Source organism: Thalassophryne amazonica, chromosome 3 (assembly GCF_902500255.1).
Source record: "Thalassophryne amazonica chromosome 3, fThaAma1.1, whole genome shotgun sequence".
NCBI lineage: Eukaryota > Metazoa > Chordata > Actinopteri > Batrachoidiformes > Batrachoididae > Thalassophryne > Thalassophryne amazonica.
In genome coordinates this window covers 131,522,450-131,547,801 of record NC_047105.1, presented here as the reverse complement: position 1 = coordinate 131,547,801, position 25,352 = coordinate 131,522,450, and the positions used below count along the sequence as shown (strand labels likewise).

The window sequence follows — 25,352 nt, the reverse complement described above, 5'->3', positions numbered from 1 at the left end:
TTTAAATTATATTCTAGAATTAACAGGAAGCCAATGAAGAGAGGCCAATATGGGTGAGATATGCTCTCTCCTTCTAGTCCCCGTCAGTACTCTAGCTGCAGCATTTTGAATTAACTGAAGGCTTTTTAGGGAACTTTTAGGACAATCTGATAATAATGAATTACAATAGTCCAGCCTAGAGGAAATAAATGCATGAATTAGTTTTTCAGCATCACTCTGAGACAAGACCTTTCTGATTTTAGAGATATTGCGTAAATGCAAAAAAGCAGTCCTACATATTTGTTTAATATGCGCTTTGAATGACATATCCTGATCAAAAATGACTCCAAGATTTCTCACAGTATTACTAGAGGTCAAGGTAATGCCATCCAGAGTAAGGATCTGGTTAGACACCATGTTTCTAAGATTTGTGGGGCCAAGTACAATAACTTCAGTTTTATCTGAGTTTAAAAGCAGGAAATTAGAGGTCATCCATGTCTTTATGTCTGTAAGACAATCCTGCAGTTTAGCTAATTGGTGTGTGTCCTCTGGCTTCATGGATAGATAAAGCTGGGTATCATCTGCGTAACAATGAAAATTTAAGCAATACCGTCTAATAATACTGCCTAAGGGAAGCATGTATAAAGTGAATAAAATTGGTCCTAGCACAGAACCTTGTGGAACTCCATAATTAACTTTAGTCTGTGAAGAAGATTCCCCATTTACATGAACAAATTGTAATCTATTAGACAAATATGATTCAAACCACCGCAGCGCAGTGCCTTTAATACCTATGGCATGCTCTAATCTCTGTAATAAAATTTTATGGTCAACAGTATCAAAAGCAGCACTGAGGTCTAACAGAACAAGCACAGAGATGAGTCCACTGTCCGAGGCCATAAGAAGATCATTTGTAACCTTCACTAATGCTGTTTCTGTACTATGATGAATTCTAAAACCTGACTGAAACTCTTCAAATAGACCATTCCTCTGCAGATGATCAGTTAGCTGTTTTACAACTACCCTTTCAAGAATTTTTGAGAGAAAAGGAAGGTTGGATATTGGCCTATAATTAGCTAAGATAGCTGGGTCAAGTGATGGCTTTCACAAGGTTCTGTGCTAGGACCAATTTTATTCACACTTTCCTTTTTGCTAAAGCTTATAGTTAGGGCTGGATCAGGTGACCCTGAACCATCCCTTAGTTATGCTGCTATAGACTTAGACTGCTGGGGGGTTCCCATGATGCACTGAGTGTTTCTTTTTCTTTTTGCTCTGTATGCACCACTCTGCATTAATCATTAGTGATTGATCTCTGCTCTCCTCCACAGCATGTCTTTTTCCTGGTTCTCTCCCTCAGCCCCAACCAGTCCCAGCAGAAGGACTGCCCCTCCCTGAGCCTGGTTCTGCTGGAGGTTTCTTCCTGTTAAAAGGGAGTTTTTCCTTCCCACTGTCGCCAAGTGCTTGCTCACAGGGGGTCGTTTTGACCGTTGGGGTTTTTACGTAATTATTGTATGGCCTGCCTTACAATATAAAGCGCCTTGGGGCAACGTTTGTTGTGATTGGCGCTATATAATATAAATAAATAAATAAAATTTACTGCTGCTGTTATTTTATAGAGCGTACACACAACTTAGACAGTGTTGCAGCAAATGTCATGATGAATCACACAGACCCATTCAACATTTTACAGAAAACAAACAACAAATCAACACAAATTTTTTGCTAAATGTGGTACTTATGGTTGGACTTGGAAGAAATATTGTCAGCCTCTCTGAACTGTGTTTGCTGTAGACTAATTCTGAAAAGATTTTGGTCATAGCATAAAATCTGTCAAGTCTGAGAGCATGCACTTGTGCTGCCATTTGCTGCATCAATGACACCAAGGAACTACCTTGGGTCCTGACAATCACGCAGGCAGACAACCAGTTCCTCCCCATGTGTCTAAAATAAACATCTATCTGCTACAGCCAGGACCAGCTAATAGTCATTTGTGTATCATTTTTGCTGGATAACAGCTGGCAGTCATTTGTTGCAGTTCTCAACAAGTCTCAGACATGTCTCCTGAGGAATCCCAGCCCATTCTTCTTTGGAAAATCTCTCAAGCTCCTCCAGATTTGATGGACTTCTGTTGGTCTACAGTTCAACCCACAGATTTTCAATAGGATTGAAGTCAGGACTTTGTGCAGGCTGGTCAGTAATATTCACTTTGGCCTTCTGGAGGTAGTTCTTCACCAGGAGCGACATATGTTTTGGGGTGCTGTGGTGTTGGAAGATAAAGTGATGACTCAGACCCAGTTTTGCTCCTGACTGTTTTTCTTCAGTTTTCTTTCAAAGTATTCATATATCCTTCTTTCTTCATGATTCCTTCCACCTTGAGAAGATTCCCAGTTCCAGACTGGCTGAATCATCCCCATAGCATAAAATTCCCACTGCTGTGTTCCACTTTGGCCGTAGAGACATTGCTTATGTTTGGAGGAATAAGGGAGAGATGCATAATCCAAAGAGCTCTAGCTTCTTCTCATCTGGCCAAAGGACACACTTCCAGTATGCATACTCTTTGTCCAGGTTGTCCTTAGCATACTTCAGTCTGGCTTGAAGGTGTCTCTTACACAGAAGTGGAGTTTTTCTTGGTCTCCAACCTCGCTGTCCATTCCTGTCCAGGGCTCTAGTGACTGTATTCTTTGAGACTACAATTCCTGACTTTGCCAAATCGTTCACTAATCTCCTGGCAGTTATTCTGGGGTCTTTAGACACATATTCACTAGTTTTCTTTCCAGAGTCATTGAAATCTTTTGCTTCCTGTCTCTGCCAGGCTTGTTTTTTTTTTTTTTTAAACTGTGTGGCTCTCTGAATTTCTTGATACTTCTCACTCCAGTTCTTGACACTTGGAAACGCTGTGATTCTCCTTCTTCTGCTTTGTGGGCATCACAAATTCTTTTTTTCAAGTCTAAACCGATTTCTTTTGATGTTTTCTCAAGTGACGGCTTAGAACCTCACTGGATTTTATACTGTTACATTAGAAGATAACCACCAGTTTTGTCTTGATTTCTTAAGGTTTGCACATTTCAAAGATAAAACACAACAGTGGTTTGTGATATGGTTCGATAAAAAGGTCTGTTCTTGACCCTGTTAATTTTTTGGATTTTGTGAAATCATTTTGTTTCTGTGTCCAAAGTAACACAATGAAACTTCCTCGATCTGTTAAAAAGGGGCTTTGGAATGTTTTGAAGAAAACATTACATTTCATAGGGGGACTAATAAATTTGTCCTCACCTATACATCAGAAAATCTCTCCCTTCTCTGATGTAATTCATGTTACTCCAAAAAAATAAATAAATAAAATAAAAAATCACCCATAATTAATTGAGTCAAAGTATTTTGGGCTTTACTGAGCTTTCAGATGACATTTCTTCATAGCAAAGCGGACATGTGTTAAATGCACTTGCACTGTGTCCTTTACACCATATGTTACAGATCATCAGTATATGGGCCTCTAAACCACTGTGCTGGTGCACGTGAAGTCAGCCACACTAAATCAAACCTTCCCTTTTAGGCTGCAACAGCTGCCATTATGTGGCAACACAAAGAAAACCAAAATGACACAGAAACAGATGTTTTGATAAACAAGGTTGAGGCAAACAAGAGACACTTTTCTGAATCCTCAGCAAATGCCCGAGAAACAGAAAACACACCAGGATCAGGTTCAAGTCATAATTGTAGTGAGATCCACCTCATCAGAGCTCACTGAAATAAAAATAAACTGTGGCTGATCTAAAAACAGTTCATTTTTTGTCTGCTCCCGTTAGGGGTCACCACAGCAGATCAACCGTTTCCATCTCACCCTGTCCTCTGTATCTTCCTCTGCCACACCAACCACCTGCATGTCCTCCCTCAGCACATCCATAAACCTCCTCTTTGACCTCCTTCTTCTCCTCCTGCCTGGTGGCTTCATCCTCAGCATCCTTCTCCCTATATACCCTGGGTCCCTCCTCTGCACATGTCCAAACCATCTCAATCTCGCCTCTCTGACTTTGTCTCCAAATCGTCCCACCTGAGCTGTCCCTCTGATATGTTCATTCCTAATCCTGTCCATTCTCATCACTCCCAAACAAAGTTGCCTCCTTTTTGTTAGTGCCACCATCTGTAAGCCGTACAACATAGCTGGTCTCATTACTGACTTGTAGACTTTTTCCTTCACTCTTGCAGATATTCTTCGGTCACAAATCACTCCTGCCACCTTTCCTCACCCACTCCACCCTGCCTGAACTCTCTTCTTCACCTATCTACTATACTTTCCATTACTTTGGATAGCTGACCCCAAGTATTTAAACTCCTCTACCTATACTCCTTGTGATTGCATTACTCCACCGGGTTCTCTTTCATTCACATATGTGTACTCATTCCCCTTTTCTCCAGAGCATATCTCCACGTCTCCAGGCTAGACCCAACCTGCTCTCTACTCTCACTACAGATCACAATCTCATCAGCTGATGTAAAAACATAAACAAAAAGATGAATTATGATAAACAAAATAGAAATATGTGCTACAGAAGGAGAACAGACTCCTCACTGGGCAGTGGACCAAGGCACTGGATGGAGAGACCTCAGTGTCCAACATCAATTATGACGGTGATACTGACAAATCCTTTGAAAATCAGGAAAGAACACCAACACACTGTCTATTGGTATGTCAAGCTGTGCACCATATTAAGACATGGACCAAATGTATGACATGACATGACATCAGTACTGAGGCCCACTGAGCTAGTGTTTATCCTTGGATACTCCACTGGGTGATTTCACTGATTAACATCACTTTGAGCAGATGGAATCAGGAATTCCATTCTGCACATTGGCAAAATGAAAATCCTGTCTGTTGATGAAGTTAAGTTCATTCAGTGGTGATTGCTTTAATTGTAATGTGCGAGTGGTTAATTCCTCCAATGACATTGTGTAATACAGTTATAGAATTGAAGTCCATTTTTAGTTTGGCCTGTTGCACAGCGGTGTACAGTAAGTGTCTATTTGGGTGTCAATGAAATAATGGCATTAATGACTGGAGATAATATTTGGCTCATAGTTGGTGGAAAAATGCTTTACCTATGTGCTGTCTCCTTTTGGAATGCTCCAGTGGCCAAAAGTCTCAGAGTGGAGAGGAGTGGGTTGTGCACTGGGATGGCATCATCCCAATACCGGAGTGAAGTGTTCTTGAAGATACAATAACATGAGCTTTGGGAACCTAAGGGTGTACTCACACTCAGCACTCTGGACTGTGCCAGAGTGTCTTATGCCCCCAAAGTCCACTTTGTTTAACTAGTGTGAGTGTTCTGGACCAAGGCATGGGCTGGCCCACCGGAGCCTGTCTGACCAAGCTTGCAGAGGTGGTCAAGCCTCTGCATTTTGTGATCACACTACATGTGATCATAAACAGTTCAATTTAAAAATTACTAACTAATGTTGTTACTTCTTCAATAGTAGAATCTGCATTTCATTCAACAACATCTGGGTGAAAAAAAGTCTGGTTTCTTACCTTATGGATAAACATTCATTGTTGTCTGCTGCCTCCATAAAAACATGTCATATGCTCCCTTATTGCATACTTTATTTGAACAGGACAGGTTTTTTATTCATCCATAGAAATTACCTCACATTGTACTATTCATGTGTGAAGACAAGTGTCTGTGTAACAGTAGTTTTGTGCTGTTTATCTCAAGCATGGAGGCACATGAAGCTGCATTTGTAAAACCCACGGTGTGTCTTTTGATCACCTGCTTGGTCATGCACATAATGCACATTGTGTAGTCTATAGCTACATGCAAATTAAAAAGAAAATCCAAAACCAGCAGGGTGGGACCCTGCTGCGTGTAGTGCTGCACCCCTGTGCACAGACTATCCAGGCAATTAAAAAGACAAAGAAACCAATCAGAGGTCTGATGCAAACCCTACGTATTCTGCACACCACAATATAAATATACAAGTAAATACATGTCTGTAATGGTGTTTTTAATTGTGTGTTACTTCATTATATGACTTCTGTGTGACTTCATTATGAAGTCATTCACACCAATCAGTCACAACTATTTTGCTGATCACTTTTATTTTGTGTTTTTATTTATTTGTGCAATGCATCAATATTTTGTTCTGTGACAGCATCTGTAATGTTTTTTTTACTGAATGACAATAAAAAAAGAATCTAGTCTAGATAATCCATTTAGGCTTCTTGCTTGCTTGTTGTTCTTGTTCTTGACCTTTGACCAAACTATAAAATCTAATCACCTCCAGATATCCATTCAAGTAATATTGCCACCAGATTTGAAGGAAATCCGTTCAGCTGTTTTTGAGTTATCTTGTACACACGCGCACACACACACACACACACACACACAGGTGAAAACAATGCCCTGCTTTGCTAAACAAAAGTAATGTTGTGTTGGTGTAGATGTGCTTGGACACTGAGTGCAGTGTGTGTGGGCCAGCGGGGGAGTGGGGAGGGGGGAAGTCATTCTCGGGCACGGACCAAGGCTCCTAGGCTTTATGTGAGTTCATCTTAAATCAAATAATTCCTTGCAGTAAATAAATCTGCTGTTTAAGTACAAATTGATGAAACTCACGCTCACACGGTGGCTTAGTGGTTAGCACTGGTGCCTCACAGCAAGAAGGCCGTGGGATCGCTTCCTGCTTGAATGTTGTTTGAGTGTCTGTGTGTGTTTCCTCTGGGCACTCCGGTTTCCTACCACAATCAAAAGCATGCTTTAGGGTCTGCTTCTTTCTCTGCCCCTGACCAAGGCAGAGTCTGTACATTTGGAGTTGGTCCCTGGGTGCTGGACTGTGGCTGCCCACTGCTCCTAGTGGTTCTATTGTGTCTAACTGTAATTATGATGGGTAAATGCAGAGGACAAATTTAGTTGTATGTATATGTGCAATGACAATAAAGGCTCTATTCTATTCTACTTTTCATTGAAATGTTTATGCACATTTCTGTTCATACACAGACCTGATGAATGAGAGCCCTGGATTTTCCCCTCATCATTATTTTCTGTGCATGTTACACTGCTTTATCAGATCATCGTGCCTCTGTGCGTCCAATCACCACACACCTTTGGCCACAAAATTATTAAAAGACATTCACTGCAGACCCTGTGACTATGGACTGTGCTTCTAAAATAAAACTTCATTTAAATATGTCATCAACTCACTGGTACGGTTCTGTATGGAGCATGTTTGGTTTCTTTTAACCCTCAAACATTAAGATTCAGCTCACGACAACAAGTATTGAACATGTGACTGTATAACGAGTGATGGGAAAAAAGTTAACCCTTGAAAATATGAGTCCAAATGGGCGGAGTTGGTAAATGCACCATACATTTTGATTTTTGTATGGCAAGTTTGTAGTCAGACACTGACGACAATTGTGTTCATGGTCCTTAGAACAAATAGAGTTTTATCCCAGATGAGCAGAACTAAAGATTAAACATTCCTTGGCCTTAAGCAAACTTCACTTTGCAGATGATTGGTCAACTAATAGAAAGAGTTGTTTGTGAGATGAAGTGGGTGATGTCAAATGATTCCTTTAAAGGCATAAATTCCACTTTATCTGGAACCACTGGCCAGTGGGAGGATGAGTCTTTGTTCTCCTCCACATCATAACCTGCATAACTAATCAGCTTAGAGTACTTCATAAATTAACACAGACTGGCCACTGCACTCACTTCTGCAAGTCTTCATTTCATCTTTACATAGTGGGGCAACAACAAGAGGGGATTGCATTCTCCATGTAGATTATGTATGTACTGCACAAATAAGATGTTGGAGATGCTTGAATACAGCCATTATCAGGTGAGACGCACCGGCGTGTTTTTATTGCTATTGTAACATTTTGAACTGTCATTTATTTCTTGATGCTGAAATAATATTTCTTGATAAACAGGTCATATTGGAATACCACTTGTGGAAAACAGTGCAATTACAGAGAAAAGTTCAGAAACTGCAAATTTTATATTGTTGCTCGCGACTCAACTCGCATGTGACAAAGCTACATGTTAGAGCTGAAATGATTTACTGATGAATGGAATCAGCAACCATTAAGAACATCATCATGATGTGCATTCCACAAACATTTCATCTGAATTTCAGTTACTTCCAGTTTTTAAAAATTAAATTCACTTTTTCTTTTATTGTTCTATAATAATAATAATAATGTCATTTATTTATAGTTATGTATGTATGTTTGAGAGTTTGGCCCTTTAGTTTGGCAAAATTCTGTGTGGAGTTGTTTGCATGTTCTCCTTGTGTTTGCGTGGCTTCCGTCTGCCTGCTCCGGCTTCTTCTCACTTCCAAAGACATGCACGTTTGGTGAATTGATGACTCTAAATGAACCGTATTTGTGGGCAGGAGTGTCGCTGAGTTTCTATATATCAGCTGTGCGATAACGTGTCCAGAGTGCACACCACCTTTTGTCCAGTTACCACTGGGATATGATCCAACACCTCCTTAACAGGACTAAGCGGGTTCAGAAAATTAATGAATGAGGTATTTTCTGTTCTGTTGATTTACAATAGAAATATAATGTAGTACATCACTGCAACACAGTAGAACAGTTTGATCCATTTTTTAAATTGTGTGTAACAATACAGCTGGAAGAGTGTTCAAAATAAAAAAAAAATACAGAATTTAAAACTGATTCAGGTGTTTGTGTTTGCTGGTTTACTTGTAACACATTCATGCTGGGTGATGTGCATCGATTGAGCACAGGATCGCTACAGCACTTCCACGGATACAGCTGTCGAACCACATGCCACGTTAGCGTCTGCGACACCCCAGTCAAAAATCACATCACGGAAAACGTTTTATATAAGTATGGCTCATTAATTTAACTATTTGAAAGTAACATCAGCAGGCAGGAGACTGCATTTATAGTAAACACGTTAAATAGTTTAATTTCTTTCAGATGTGCAATGGTGTGCAAAATGTTCAATATCCAAATACAAAATAGAATCAAATGACATTCACATGATCTTACAGAAAAATAAAGTTGTAATCAAAATTAAATACTTAAATAATAAATACAATACTTCTTCAATACTTCAATAATCTCCAAAATGAACATAGAAATCCACAACATAACAGCAATGTGTGGGCATAGCAATGCACAAACACTTTAACTTTGGCCAGCAAACCATTGAGAGCTGAGCTACTTTTCCCCACCTTTTGCACCAAATTAATCTGAGGAGTTGATCTGCCCTGCTGTTAAGTTTTTCTTCGTAAAGAAGACTATCAAATGGCTTCGCCAAAATCTGGTCCACAACGTTCAAATTGTCTGCTATTATGTGCTGAGTGCTTTGTGACGGTGGAGGAGCTCAGCAGCACCCGCTGCTCGGTAGGGTTAGAAACTGCGATAGAAGTCAGAAAGAGTGATAGAAGTCAGTCTCCAAATACAAGAAGTTCCAAAAAAAAAAAAAAAAACACCAGAAATAGAAGCTCGATTTGTCGCTAGTCGTTTTTAACAAAGAATATGCCGCTAAAAGGATTAGGAAAGTCTCCGGTTCAACTCAGAACAGAATGAAAATGCTCCCACGGATGTTTACATCAAAAGATCGCTGATTTGCTCATTTCGCTGTCAATCAAAAAGGGATTCAGCCTCTGACAGAGACAGATCATCCAATCATCATGCAGAAGCTGAGCGTCCGGGCCAGCCGAGGCCAGCCCACTGCCCCATAGGTCCCCAGACACGCTGAGCGTCCGATGGGCGGGACAAAGCCCAGCATTTATCCAATGACTCGTCTCGTTTCGCTGCATGCTTTGTGTCGCTATTGAAGTCTGTGGACTCTCAGTTCCACACTGTTTAAAGCGCTGTGAAGCTGCGGGTTTGAGTGAGAGGAAAGCCGCATCGTTACAAGTGATAAGAAGCTGATTCTGAACAAAAGTTGAGCGCGTTGTAGCGCATATTTAGTCAATGACATGTACACACAACAGTATATATTTGATCACTTATTTTTTGACATTTTAGCTTCCCCTGCAGTCTTAGAACAATCGCCTCTGACTTTAAGACACCTAAAGCACTTTACACTAAACGAACAGAGCATTTCGCAAATAATGACAACAAAAATTGTAATATTGCAAACCTACCTTTGTCTTGCTTTTTCTCGTCTTCCAACTTCTTCTTTTTTCTTTTCTCCGCTCCAGAGGGATCATTTCTTTTCTGAGACATGACTTGCACTCACTTCTTTCCTCACGATTAGTCATCGACCACCTGAACCAAGCGGTGCATCTAAATTTGCCCAACGGTGGCAGCAGCCAACAGGAGGCATCAATTAACCTAGTATTGGTATTTTGTCAAAATGAATTTATTTTTTTCGGGTTTGTAATACAATTTCGTTAAAATTATTCAATATTATTTTAATTTCATGTATATATTTACTTTTTATCACAACGTCTCGGTGCTCTCGTGGCCCCCTGGTGGCGTGGAGGCACTAAGCGACCGCGTAGTTGGCGTATGCCTTGGGCCGGCTCTGGACCTGACCTTACCTTTGACGGTGGGTGATGCGCACACACATAGCGTGCACGCTGACATCTGTGAGATGTCATAAATCACTTCAGAGGTGTTTTTAGATTTAGAAGTATTTACTTCACACTAGCTTTTACATAATATATGAGAAACATGTCAGATTTGCACAGAAATGCACCGAAGTGTTTTCCACCATGTTGGATTAGCAGCCAGCGAGAGACCAGCAGACCTCACCATGTATCTCTACTCTGATTGGCTGTCACTGTCTGCTTCCCAGTATCAATCCACAAGTCTGGGGAAATCCTCACGTGATCTATGACTTTGTTATGGTCTCTATGATAACCTGTTTATGTCCATACCGTAACCAGTTCAAGGCCGTCTGTTCTTCTTCTAGAAAATGCACATTTTGATCATATTGGTAATGTCTAAATCTTCTGATTATATTATGGACTGTAGATGACACTTACCTGTTTCCAATTAACCTGTTCACCTGTGGAATGTTTCAAAAAGGTGTTATTTGAGCATTCATCAACTTTCCCAGTCTTTTGTTGCCAATGTCCCAACTTTTTGAAACGTGTTGCAGGCATCCATTTCAAAATGAGCAAATATTTGCACAAAAACAATAAAGTTTATCAGTTTGAACATTAAATATCTTGTCTTTGTGGTGTATTTTTATAATTTCACCACTGTGAGATCAATAAAGTATCTCTCGCTCTCTATTCAATTAAATATAGGTTGAAGAGGATTTGCAAATCGTATTCTGTTTTTATTTACATTTCACACAACGTTCCAACTTCATTGGAATTGGGGTTGTACTTCCACTGGACATTTATCTGTTTGTTTGCTTGTCACCAGGATTATTATACATTTTTTGACTGTTTTTCAAAAACCATGTTCTTCTTAAACAAAAAACATACTATGACACCATAAACCCTTCATGGTGATGCTTTGACATCTTTCTCATGTAGGTGCAGTCCCACCTGGAGAATCCCACCAAGTACCACGTCCAGCAGGCTCAGAGGCAGCATGTACGGCAGTACCTGTCCAACACCCTGGGGGGCAAAGCTGGCACCCAGTGCACCAGCCAGCCAGCTGAGCACAGTATGGCACCTGGGCCGGGCAGCTGTACCCCAAACAGTCCCATGGCACTTCTTACCCTCAGCGCCAACTGTGAAAAAGAGGTACAGCAGGCACGTGAAAGCCAACCATGTTCAGAGATCAATCCACCCAACAATGCTGACAAACAAGAAACTTGAGAAATTTGTTTCTCAAACAGATGGATGATGTCATTGATGACATCATTAGCATGGAGTCCACATATAGTGAAGATGTTCTTGGACTTATGGACCCAACACTCCAGATCAACAACACAGTAACTATTGACAATACACACAGTTGTTCCTTTTAGATGTACGTTAGGTTGACCTTTTGTTTTGGTTTCACACTTTGCAGCTCTCCGGAAACCTTCTGGACATGTACAACAATCAAGGACTTACACTGCCAGGCATCCCAATCACCAACTCCTGCCCACCCAACATCAAAAGGGAATACACAGGTAAATGTCTGAGAACAATCTCTTCACATGCAGAGCTCAGAAAGATGCTCTGTCAGTAATTTATATGAGTAACGGGGGCCTGAGGTAGAATATACTGAGAGGCCTCAACAAACAGCTAGCAAAACCTTATTCAGATGTAGTAAATAAATATTTCAGTGTTGTTATACTTAGTCGTTCTGTATTTTATTGCATTTAATTATTACAATAAAGAAGACATGTTTTGATGGATTCCCCTGAAAGAGATTCCAGTGTACCTTCCATACCAGTATGAAAACTATGGAATAGTTATGTGATAAAATACCCTGACACTATGCAGTTGGGCACAACATTAGAAACTAAAGAAATTTCCAGTACTGCACTGAAAATTGTAAGCCATTCTGCATTTCCTATCCACCATATGTGATCAGTTCTCCAGTAGAGGGTTCCTGGAATGTATGACAACATACAGTATTAGGTGTAAAAGACTGGATTGTCCCCTCTGGGTCAGTGGAGAGTTTTTGCCCTAAGTAGAGGAGTTGAAGTATCTCAGAGCCTTATTCACGAGTGGGGCTAAGATGAAGCGTGAGATCAACAGACAGACTGAGGCTGCATCTGAGGTTCTGCAGATGCTGCACTGGACTGTCATGGCAAAGAAAGAGCTAAAGCAGAAGGCTAGACTCCTGATTTACCAGTTGATTTATATGTGCCTATCCTCACCTATAGTTATGAACTTTGGGTAATGACCAAAAGAACACACACTCAGATATATACTCCTCACTCATCTTCAACTGCTTCTGCCGGGTTCAAGTTGTGGAGGCAACAGCTCCAGCAGGGGACCCCAGACTTCCCTTTCCCCTGCCACAGTGACCACCTATTACTGGGGGATCCCGAGGCGTTCTCAGGCCAGTGTGGAGATATAATCTCTCCACCTAGTCCTGGGTCTTCCCCGGGGTCTCCTCCCAGATGGATGTGCCTGGAACACCTCCCTTGGGAGGCGCCCAGGAGGCATCCTTACCAGATGCCCGAACCACCTCAGCTGGCTCCTTTCAATGCAAAGGAGCAGCGACTCTACTCCGAGCTCCCCACGGATGACCGAATTTCTCACCCTGTCTCTAAGGGAGACACCAGCCACCATCCTGTGGAAGCCCATTTCGGCCACTTGTACCCGCAATCTAGTTCTTTCGGTCATGACCCAACACTCTTGACCATAGGTGAGTGTAGGAACAAAGATCGACCAGTAGATCGAGAGCTTCGCCTTTTGGGTCAGCTCCCTTTTCAACACAACAGTACGGTAGAGTGACTGCAACACCGCCCCTGTTACACCGATTCTCCAGCCAATCTCATGCTCCATTGTCCCCTCACTCGTGAACAAGACCCCGAGGTACTTGAACTCCTTCACTTGGGACAAGGCTGTATTCCCTACCCGGAGTAGGCAATTCCTCAGTTTCCTGCTGAGAACCATGGCCTCAGATTTATAGGTGCTGATCCTCATCCCAGCCGCTTCACACTCGGCTGCAAACTGATCCAGTGAGTGTTGGAGGTCACCGGCCGATGAAGCCAATAGGACCACATCATCTGCAAAAACAACTTGAGAGCTTGAGATCTATACACAAACACACACGCACACACACACATACAGCCCCAATTCCAATGAAGTTGGGACATTGTGTGAAATGTAAATAAAAATAGAATACAATGATTTTCAAATCCTCTTCAACCTACATTCAAATGAATACACCACAAGGACAAGATATTTAATGTTCAAACTGATTGTTTTTGTGCAAATATTCGCTCATTTTGAAATGTATGCCTGCAACTCGTTAAAAAAAAACCTGGGACAGTGGTATGTTTACCACTGTGTTATATCACCTTTCCTTCTAACAACACTCAATAAGCATTTGGAAACTGAGGACACTAATTGTGAGTGTCATGATTGGGTATAAAAGGAGCATCCCTAAAAGGCTCAGCTGTTCACAGGCAAAGATGGGGTGAGGATCAACACTTTGTGAACAATTGTGTGAAAAATAGTCCAACAGGTTAAGAACAATGTTTCTCAATGTTCAATTGCAAGGTATTTAGGGATTCCATCATCTACAGTCCATAATATAATTAGAAGATTCATAGAATGTGGAGAACTTTCTAAACGTAAGAGGCAAGGCCAAAAACCAACACTGAATGCCCATGACCTTCGATCCCTCAGGTGGCACTGCATTAAAAACCGACATCATTGTGTAAAGGATCTTACCACATGGGCTTGGACACTTCAGAAAACCATTGTCAGTTAACACAGTTCGTCACGACATCGACAAGTGCAAATTAAAACTCTACCATGCAAAGTGAAACCTATACATCAACAGCACCCATACATCAACAACATAAACACTGCCGCCTTCTCTGGGCCCATTGTTACTATAGAGACCAAATTACCAATATGCCCGTCTACCCCATCATGTATTTTTTTACCCCCAGCAATAAGCTGAGGTTAAAAAATACATACAGTATGACTGGCAAATTTGGTGTGAATATGTTCAATAGCTTTGGAGAAGATGAGGAGAGAGGGTTCAAACAATCAGTACAAGCCAAGTTACAGAAATATTTTATTAGAAGTCTTACAAATTAAAATGGAATTTTGTACTTTAATTGAAACAGATCAAATATAGACTAACAATGCACATAGCAGCCCGCTTTCAAGTTGGGTTTTCTTCCTGAGACTCGACCAATTGTTGCGTTTTGCTGAATTCAGTGTGCAGGCACCAACCAACAACTGATATGATGAAAAGGTGATTTAATGACAAAACCTGTTAGAACAACAGTCCAATAAACATGTGGGTACAAAAATCCAAACACGAGAAAAACAGTCCAAAATCAATGTATGTTCAACTGCGGGAAAATAAGAGTCATGAAACCAAGCAAAATCTAATATGTAGATACACACAGGAGTAAATAAATAAATAAATAATAAAGAAAATGACTAAAACTACTAAATGGGACATGGCAAAATCCAGGAGGTGAGACAAATGAACGTTATACTCACAGAGCGAACATGCACAACCAAAGAAGAAACCAGCAACTAAATCAAATCAAATCAACTTTATTTATATAGCGCCAAATCACAACAAACAGTTGCCCCAAGGCGCTTTATATTGTAAGGCAAGGCCATACAATAATTATGGAAAAACCCCAACGGTCAAAACGACCCCCTGTGAGCAAGCACTTGGCGACAGTGGGAAGGAAAAACTCCCTTTTAACAGGAAGAAACCTCCAGCAGAACCAGGCTCAGGGAGGGGCAGTCTTCTGCTGGGACTGGTTGGGGCTGAGGGAGAGAACCAGGAAAAAGACATGCTGTGGAAGAGAGCAGAGATCAATCACTAATGATTAAATGCAGAGTGGTGCATACAGAGCAAAAAGAGAAAGAAACACTCAGTGCATCACGGGAACCCCCCAGCAGTCTAAGTCTATAGCAGCATAACTAAGGGATGGTTCAGGGTCACCTGATCCAGCCCTAACTATAAGCTTTAGCAAAAAGGAAAGTTTTAAGCCTAATCTTAAAAGTAGAGAGGGTGTCTGTCTCCCTGATCTGAATTGGGAGCTGGTTCCAGAGGAGAGGAGCCTGAAAGCTGAAGGCTCTGCCTCCCATTCTACTCTTACAAACCCTAGGAACTACAAGTAACCCTGCAGTCTGAGAGCGAAGCGCTCTATTGGGGTGATATGGTACTATGAGGTCCCTAAGATAAGATGGGACCTGATTATTCAAAACCTTATAAGTAAGAAGAAGAATTTTAAATTCTATTCTAGAATTAACAGGAAGCCAATGAAGAGAGGCCAATATGGGTGAGATATGCTTTCTCCTTCTAGACCCTGTCTGTACTCTAGCTGCAGCATTTTGAATTAACTGAAGGCTTTTCAGGGAACTTTTAGGACAACCTGATAATAATGAATTACAATAGTCCAGCCTAGAGGAAATAAATGCATGATTAGTTTTTCAGCATCACTCTGAGACAAGACCTTTCTAATTTTAGAGATATTGCGCAAATGCAAAAAAGCAGTCCTACATATTTGTTTAATATGCGCATTGAATGGACATATCCTGATCAAAAATGACTCCAAGATTCTCACAGTATTACTAGAGGTCAGGGTAATGCCATCCAGAGTAAGGATCTGGTTAGACCACCATGTTTCTAAGATTTGTGGGGCCAAGTACAATAACTTCAGTTTTATCTGAGTTTAAAAGCAGGAAATTAGAGGTCATCCATGTCTTTATGTCTGTAAGACAATCCTGCAGTTTAGCTAATTGGTGTGTGTCCTCTGGCTTCATGGATAGATAAAGCTGGGTATCATCTGCGTAACAATGAAAATTTAAGCAATGCTGTCTAATAATACTGCCTAAGGGAAACATGTATAAAGTGAATAAAATTGGTCCTAGCACAGAACCTTGTGGAACTCCATAATTAACCTTAGTCTGTGAAGAAGATTCCCCATTTACATGAATAAATTGCAGTCTATTAGATAAATATGATTCAAACCACTGCAGCGCAGTGCCTTTAATACCTATGGCAACTAAACAAGGGAAAGGTGAGGACTTAAAAACACACAGGAACTAAAGAACAAACAAATGATAGGTGTGGGAAATTATAATTAGACAACAGCTGGGGAGAGACACAGGAAGAAACTAACTACCACAAATATAGAAACACAACCAAAATAATATAATCACAGTAATGAAACAGTAAAACCAGACTATAACAATTTGGACACTAAACTGCAGAACAACCAAAGAAACACCAAAGACAAATTATGTCAAAAACAGCACACAGACATAAAACCCATAGGGACCCGAGACAGCATCAACACAGTCCACAAGGCTAGAGCTAGAAGACCAGTAGAGATACAGAAACAAAAACTCCCAGGAACTCAAACAACACTGGGAACAGTCACAAGGGGGTGGCAGAGGATAAGGACAAACTGGCAGGGATCTAATGCAAGGGAGGGACAACCAAATGACAAGGACACAGGCAAAAAACCACAGACACAAACAGGGGATGGACACAGAGAAAACAAACAACAGGACACAGAGAACACACCAAAACACCAATCCTGTATTGAAACTCGATGTTTGTTTTAGACACATTTACACTAAATCCCCTTGGTAATAATGACACCCTTCTCAATTTTCTGGGCTTGGGGCTGGTTCTCAGAATGCACTGGCTTCTGCACCCCCAATGGCTGTTTCATAGCATAAGACAGTGTATGCTGTACCTTTAAAGTATGCCAGCTGTGAACTGCACTCGTAGTAGGTCCCTTTGGCAGCTCCCTTGTTTGCGCTCGTAGTCGCCACAGCAAATCTGAGGTGGATCTGCATGTTGAATTGGCCCAAGTTTTACGCCAGATGCCCTTCCTGACACAACAACACATTACATGGAGACATGTGGCAGGGGTGGGGTTTGAACAAGGAACCTTCTGCACTGAAATCAAGTGCCCTAACCTCTTGGCCACCACTGCAACTGCACTCATGCAGTTCATTAAACAGATACAGTTGAAAAGTGTAGTACTGCTTGTTTATCATGATTGAGGTAAGTTGTCATGGTACAGCAATGGATGATGGAAAATATGCAGGGCTGTGGTTTAACAATGTATATGATTGTTTTTTTTTGTGCCTTAGCATCCCTATAAATAAACATATTAAGAATATTTGCATCTAAATATAGCAAATAAGAGACTTTCAGTATTGTGTGCAATTTGGAAATGCACAAGACACCATTAATTGAATTATGTGCCAAATAGTTACTGCGGCTCCTGACATGAAGGAAGTACCAGTCAACCCTGGATCCTGTGGCCGGTATGAAAACTATCAAAGGCCATCGGGCTTTCCAGTAGGTAAGCAAAGTAAAGGAAAGAGACATGTTGCTGTCTGTGAAATCTGTTCATAAACTGCATTTAAAGTATGTTGTGTATGGCTAAATCGCACACAATATCATGTAACTGCAATCATTAAAAGTGTATTGTTGCTGTTGCTGACATTTTTTTCTTATCGATTACCGTTATGGAGCAATACATGAGAAACATGACAATGTGATTCGTAATTAAATAAATATACATTAATGCATAAGTTAATTTATATTCCAGATTTATGACCTGTTTAAAACGGTGTCATTTTTGTGTCTTTTCTCCACAGAAGCTGAGGTTCGTGCTTTGGCCAAAGAGAGGCTAAAGAAGGACAACCACAACTTAAGTGAGTCCAGAAAAATCTCGAAGTCATTATTTTTATTATTTATCGGTTATCATTATTCATTGCAGAGTTGGGCACATTACTTTAAATATAAGGTAATGCTAAAATACCCTCGGCTGTATGAGCATAACAATAGGAAACATAATGTGACATTTTGACCTATAAAAATAGGTCAATGTTAGCCATATTTGAACTCGTCCAAAGTCTGTGTCCCAAAAATGTTCCTTGTGAATTCGAAGACCCTGGCAGTAATAAGACAGGACTTATGCTGAGCACAGACAGATAGACGCAAAGTCTTCACATTACCTGATTGCCATATTTTGTCATTAGAAATACTTAATAGTTGCTTCTCCCAAAAAGTAATTGAGTTAGTAACTGAGCTACAGCATTACAAAAGTAACTAGCGTGTTGCCCATGGGCTCAGGATTGGGTAGTGTTTATAAAATAGGTAGCTGATATTTTTCAAGGATGTCAAAAATTAGTTTGTATAATGAGTTGGAATGGCGTGTGAGTCCAGAATGTTTTTACAAGCTTAGACATCAACAATTTTTTGGAAGAGGAACTCAACACTTTTATTTCACGTTAATTACATAATTGTTAATGTTAATTTACTGTCTTAATGTATTCATAAATTGTTTAGGTTGTTGTTATCATATACACACTATTATTATTATCATCATTATTATTATTATTATTTAATTTTTACTTCTATTTTGTCATTTGATTTTTAAATAGACCACAATGGAAATAAGTGTTTTCACTTTCTTGTGTCATTCATGTATTTTTAAACATATTTACAATTATATTATGCACTTACACTGTTCTTACTAAATAAAATCACACACTAACGCTTTTGATATACCACCCCCTGCTGGAATGGTGTGTGAGTCCAGAATGTTGTTTGCAATGTCCATTGTTCAGTGTTGTTAGCTAATATTTGTAGCTTCACCAAAAATATTAGTCTTATCAACATTCCTTTTTGGCAGTGTTTATCCTTGACTCAAAATACATAAGCAAACAGCAAATGTCAGCTGTCCACAGTTTCTCCATGATTGAAGTCACACACACACACACACACATGCATGGAGGGACAAACAGAGAGGTTTTTGTCTTTTCTGCATTCTGCCACAAGCAGGTGCTTCTAATTTTAGACATGAATAAACAGAGACGGTGGCAGAAGACATCAAACGCAATACTCATTTCACTCATGGTACTGGTGTCGCCGACTGAACGGTCCCCTCTAGAAATTGGTCTGCCTGGCTTCACTGTACATGCGTCTGAAACTGACTCTCTGAGTCTGACTCTCTACACCCAAAGCGATCAAAGGGAATAATGTGATTATTAACCATCAGATGACAAAGTAAAACCTCTTAAATCATTCTAAAGTCAATTTTAAACAGAAACTAGGCTGTTTTAAGCAGAAACTAGGTGAGAATCGGTGAATCAATACTGATGCTCCGAAATGACGTAGGCGTAGCAGTACGTCAGACTCAGACATGCTGCTGTGGAGCTCTGATCAGTCCCCCATCTTTTATTATGAAATAATGCTGAATTTATGTGTAAACTAGAAGCACTCAGAGAGTGCAAACCTCCGCCAACGCCATGGGGTAACTGACGCCATAACATCTACACACCGTGGAATCATTTAAAAAAGTCTAACAATGATGTTTGCTCAGTTTTAAAAACAAGTTTCATCTGCTGACTGGATAGCATGTATCCTTAGCGCTTGGCATCACAGTTTATTGCAACTTGCACCTTTCCCAGAAGCTACTGTCATCTGAGCACTGATATTGATATTTCATGTGCTTATAGACAAAAACAAATAAGAGACAAAATTCAATTTATTATTCAACTAAACTGAAAATATATTAATTTTTTTAACATTTATGAAACACTTCTCTAAACAAGGCCATAGGGTCACTGACCCTAAAGAGATTCCCTCTTGGCACAGTGATCTATTCAACAATTCAGTGTTACAACCAAAACTATGATACATACACTTTTCTTTCCTTTATATTTGACATCCTTGACCATGAAAACATACCACTAGAACTTGGAATCACTTTTATGTCTTTATTAGTTCAAACGTTATTGTATAAAAATGATTTTTCGGTAATAGTGGTTTTCTTCTGGATCTAGCTCCATAACATTTGAAGCTACATCAAATCTGATGACACCTTACTGAATCAGTACAGATTAAGCTACAATTTGGTGTTAGTTGTGCATCTCTAGCTTCATTTGTCACCTCACACTGACACATTTTCTATTTTCCCTATATTTTATACCAGATCCGGAATCCGAATCCGATCATCACCAAACTTTGTTATTTGATAGAACATTTGACTATGTTATACCCTAATTTTTTTCAAGCCTTTCTGCCTTGTTTTTGTGGAGTTAGAAACTAGAATGTCAAAATTCCCCCTATCCCGCAATGGTGAAGAATCCTTTAAAAAATTCCTGGATCCGGATCGTGATCCAGATCACCACTAAAATTTAATCACTTGTTCCTCTTGTCATTTCCAACCACTCCACAAAATTTCATCAAAATCCGTTCAAACCTTTTTGAGTTATCCTGCTGAAAAACAGACAAACGCGACCGAAAACATAACCTCCTTGGCAGAGGTAATGATTGTTGTACAAAAGCTTCAGCTATCTGTCGCTGAGATAGATGATGACTGAGTGCAGTTTTAAGCAGAAACGAGGTGATGATTGGTGATTCACTGCTGACACTCAGAAATGACGCTGCTGGTGCTCCGAAATGATGCCTGTGCAGTGAAGGCAGGGCAGACCAGTCAGCGAAACTGGCAACATGAAACTTAACTTACTCATGGTAACAGCAACATGAGACTTAACTAAACTGACTAAACCAATTGAAGTACAAAAACACAATAAATTGTGAACGAATGAACCACAATCACAACATTTAAAACCTCAAAACATTGAATTCCCATGGTGCATTGGAGCACAACATCCATGGTTTTCTACTTAGCTAAAATTGGTAATTTCTCCAAAAATATTAGTTCTATTAACTTTCTGTTTTCACAGCGTTCATCCTTGACTCAAAATACATAAGCATGCTAAACAGCAAATGTCAGCTCTTCCTGGTTTCGGGGTGATCAAAGACATACCCTATCAGACAAACACTAATCTACACTATTTTAATGTTGCTGTGGGGCAGTGTGAGACAAGACACCTGTCAAATTTAATATGTTATTGTAAATATTATCAGTACTATGTTTATAGTACTGATAATATTCCACAAGGTTCTGTGCTAGGGCCAATTTTATTCACTTTATACATGCTTCCCTTAGGCAGTATTATTAGAAAGCATTGCTTAAATTTTCATTGTTACGCAGATGATACCCAGCTTTATCTATCCATGAAGCCAGAGGACACACACCAATTAGCTAAACTGCAGGATTGTCTTACAGACATAAAGACATGGATGACCTCTAATTTCCTGCTTTTAAATTCAGATAAAACTGAAGTTATTGTACTTGGCCCCACAAATCTTAGAAACATGGTGTCTAACCAGATCCTTACTCTGGATGGCATTACCCTGACCTCTAGTAATACTGTGAGAAATCTTGGAGTCATTTTTGATCAGGATATGTCCTTCAATGCGCATATTAAGCAAATATGTAGGACTGCTTTTTTTGCTTTTACGCAGTATCTCTAAAATTAGAAAGGTCTTGTCTCAGAGTGATGCTGAAAAACTAATTCATGCATTTATTTCCTCTAGGCTGTACTATTGTAATTCATTATTATCAGGTTGTCCTAAAAGTTCCCTGAAAAGCCTTCAGTTAATTCAAAATGCTGCAGCTAGAGTGCTAACGGGGACTAGAAAGAGAGAGCATATCTCACCCATATTGGCCTCTCTTCATTGGCTTCCTTTTAATTCTAGAATAGAATTTAAAATTCTTCTTCTTACTTATAAGGTTTTGAATAATCAGGTCCCATCTTATCTTAGGGACCTCATAGTACCATATCACCCCAATAGAGCGCTTCGCTCTCAGACTGCAGGCTTAAGCCCAGGTTACACATAGACGGTTTTGTCGGCGGGTAGTACGTAGACTGAAGTTCGCGGTAGTTCCGGCTGTTTTCGCGGTGGAAAGGGGCGGAGCATTTCGCCGGCGTTTTGAGCGCCGTACTAGTTGCAAATACGCGGATAAAACGCTGCTAAATCCACCGAATAAAGCGGAGTTTTGACGCCGTAGCATCCGGCACACGTCAGGCAACGGGGGTTAATACCCAGTTCTTTCCTTTACAATCGCAGGTTAAGACGCGCGTGAGAATGGCGGTGTTCTGCTGCCACCGATAATGCCCTGTGTACCGCTGGATTTATCCAGGCAAATCCTGCGTTACTCCAGGAACTTTTGCATATAGGCACCGCCCCCAGAGTATAATAGGCTGAAGCAGCTGTCAGTGCAGGGGGAGGGAGCTCATCTCTCAGCCTTTTCTTTTCTCTCCTTTTCCCCTCCTCAACATGTTGCTCCATCTCCACCACAGGGCTACTCTCTGCTTCTGAACCAGACCTCTTGGTAAGTCCTTGCCGCTGCCAATTTTATTTTAGGAGGCATACTGGAGTTCTCTGCAAAAATATCTGGAGCTGGCCGCGAGTGAGAGACCTGCATGCAGCGCACTAGCGTTTTTATACTGACCGCCGCCTATCGGCTGTTTAGAACACCGTTAACCGGGAGGTGGCGTTTAGAACAGCGTACTGTCCGCTAGTGCCGCCGTTTTGTCTGCCTCTGTCACCAGTTAAAATGCCTTTGAGGACGCCGATGTGGGCTCTATCGCCGTTTTACACGCCGTTGGTTGGATACAACGCCGGCCGCCAATTACGGCGGTGTAAACTGCGGCACTACAGGAAGGGGCGAGATGACACGGCGATTAAAAAGTATCAAATGCCGTTGTTCGCGTTATCTCCATCGTCAGGCCACTTCTCCGGGAGCGCTCCCGGAATTATTTGACATGTTGAATAATTTTTTCGACGATTCCCGATGAAGCCGGAACCAAACCACGCCCCCGTGCACCGGCGTTAACTACGGCGTTTGATCCCTAAAACGGCCCGGAGGGGGCAAAATCTCTGCCAGGACGCTTCCGGGAGAGTTTACCATCTATGTGTAAACGGGGCTTTACTTGTAGTTCCTAGGCTTTTTAAGAGTAGAATGGGAGGCAGAGCCTTCAGCTTTCAGGCTCCTCTCCTGTGGAACCAGCTCCCAATTCAGATCAGGGAGACAGACACACTCTCTACTTCTAAGATTAGCCTTAAAAATCAAAATCAAATCAATTTTATTTATATAGCGCCACATCACAACAAACAGTTGAGTAGAGAGGGTGTCTGTCTCCCTGATCCGAATTGGGAGCTGGTTCCAGAGGAGAGGAGCCTGAAAGCTGAAGGCTCTGCCTCCTATTCTACTCTTAAAAAACCCTAGGAACTACAAGTAAGCCTGCAGTTTGAGAGCGAAGGTATCATATTGGGGTGATATGGTACTATGAGGTCCCTAAGATAAGATGGGACCTGATTATTCAAAACCTTATAAGTAAGAAGAAGAATTTTAAATTCTATTCTAGAATTAACAGGAAGCCAATGAAGAGAAGCCAATATGGGTGAAATATGCTCGCTCCTTCTAGTCCCTGTCAGTACTCTAGCTGCAGCATTTTGAATTAACTGAAGGCTTTTCAGGGAACTTTTAGGACAACCTGATAATAAGGAATTACAATAGTCCAGCCTAGAGGAAATAAATGCATGAATTAGTTTTTCAGCATCACTCTGAGACAAGACCTTTCTAATTTTAGAGATATTGCGCAAATGCAAAAAAGCGGTCCTACATATTTGTTTAATATGCGCATTGAATGACATATCCTGATCAAAAATGACTCCAAGATTTCTCACAGTATTACTAGAGGTCAGGGTAATGCCATCCAGAGTAAGGATCTGGTTAGACACCATATTTCTAAGATTTGTGGGGCCAAGTACAATAACTTCAGTTTTATCTGAGTTTAAAAGCAGGAAATTAGAGGTCATCCATGTATTTATGTCTGTAAGACAATCCTGCAGTTTAGCTAATTGGTGTGTGTCCTCTGGCTTCATGGATAGATAACGCTGGGTATCATCTGCGTAACAATGAAAATTTAAGCAATGCTGTCTAATAATACTGCCTAAGGGAAGCATGTATAAAGTGAATAAAATTGGTCCTAGCACAGAACCTTGTGGAACTCCATAATTAACCTTAGTCTGTGAAGAAGATTCCCCATTTACATGAACAAATTGTAATTTATTAGATAAATATGATTCAAACCACCGCAGCGCAGTGCCTTTAATACCTATGGCATGCTCTAATCTCTGTAATAAAATTTTATGGTCAACAGTATCAAAAGCAGCACTGAGGTCTAACAGAACAAGCACAGAGATGAGTCCACTGTCTGAGGCCATAAGAAAATCATTTATAACCTTCACTAATGCTGTTTCTGTACTATGATGAATTCTAAACCCTGACTGAAACTCTTCAAATAGACCATTCCTCTGCAGATGATCAGTTAGCTGTTTTACAACTACCCTTTCAAGAATTTTTGAGAGAAAAGGAAGGTTGGAGATTGGCCTATAATTAGCTAAGATAGCTGGGTCAAGTGATGGCTTTTTAAGTAATGGTTTAATTACTGCCACCTTAAAAGCCTGTGGTACATAGCCAACTAATAAAGATAGATTGATCATATTTAAGATCGAAGCATTAATTAACGATAGGGCTTCCTTGAGCAGCCTGGTAGGAATGGGGTCTAATAGACATGTTGATGGTTTGGAGGAAGTAACTAATGAAAATAACTCAGACAGAACAATCAGAGAGAAAGGGTCTAACCAAATACCGGCATCACTGAAAGCAGCCAAAGAGAACGATATGTCTTTGGATGGTTATGAGTAATTTTTTCTCTAATAGTTACAATTTTATTAGCAAAGAAAGTCATGAAGTCATTACTAGTTAAAGTTAAAGGAATGCTCGGCTCAATAGAGCTCTGACTCTTTGTCAGCCTGGCTACAGTGCTGAAAAGAAACCTGGGGTTGTTCTTATTTTCTTCAATTAGTGATGAGTAGTAAGATGTCCTAGCTT

The 25,352-nt window shown here is 40.5% G+C and overlaps 1 protein-coding gene across 3 annotated transcripts in view; it reads left to right on the top strand.

Moving 5' to 3' along the window:
* The first annotated feature begins 7,782 nt into the window (after positions 1–7,782).
* mitfa (melanocyte inducing transcription factor a) overlaps positions 7,783–25,352 on the top strand; it is a 53,132-nt gene continuing 35,562 nt past the window's right edge. The window contains exons 1-6 of one of the 3 annotated variants that reach the window (XM_034167453.1): positions 7,783–7,815; positions 11,452–11,664; positions 11,760–11,855; positions 11,936–12,038; positions 17,799–17,891; positions 18,190–18,246. In XM_034167453.1, the coding sequence (XP_034023344.1) occupies positions 7,783–7,815; positions 11,452–11,664; positions 11,760–11,855; positions 11,936–12,038; positions 17,799–17,891; positions 18,190–18,246 (595 nt within the window). Of the gene's footprint in view, positions 7,816–11,451; positions 11,665–11,759; positions 11,856–11,935; positions 12,045–17,798; positions 17,892–18,189; positions 18,247–25,352 lie in introns of all 3 variants that reach the window. The other 2 variants (XM_034167452.1, XM_034167454.1) reach the window with 2 other exon arrangements.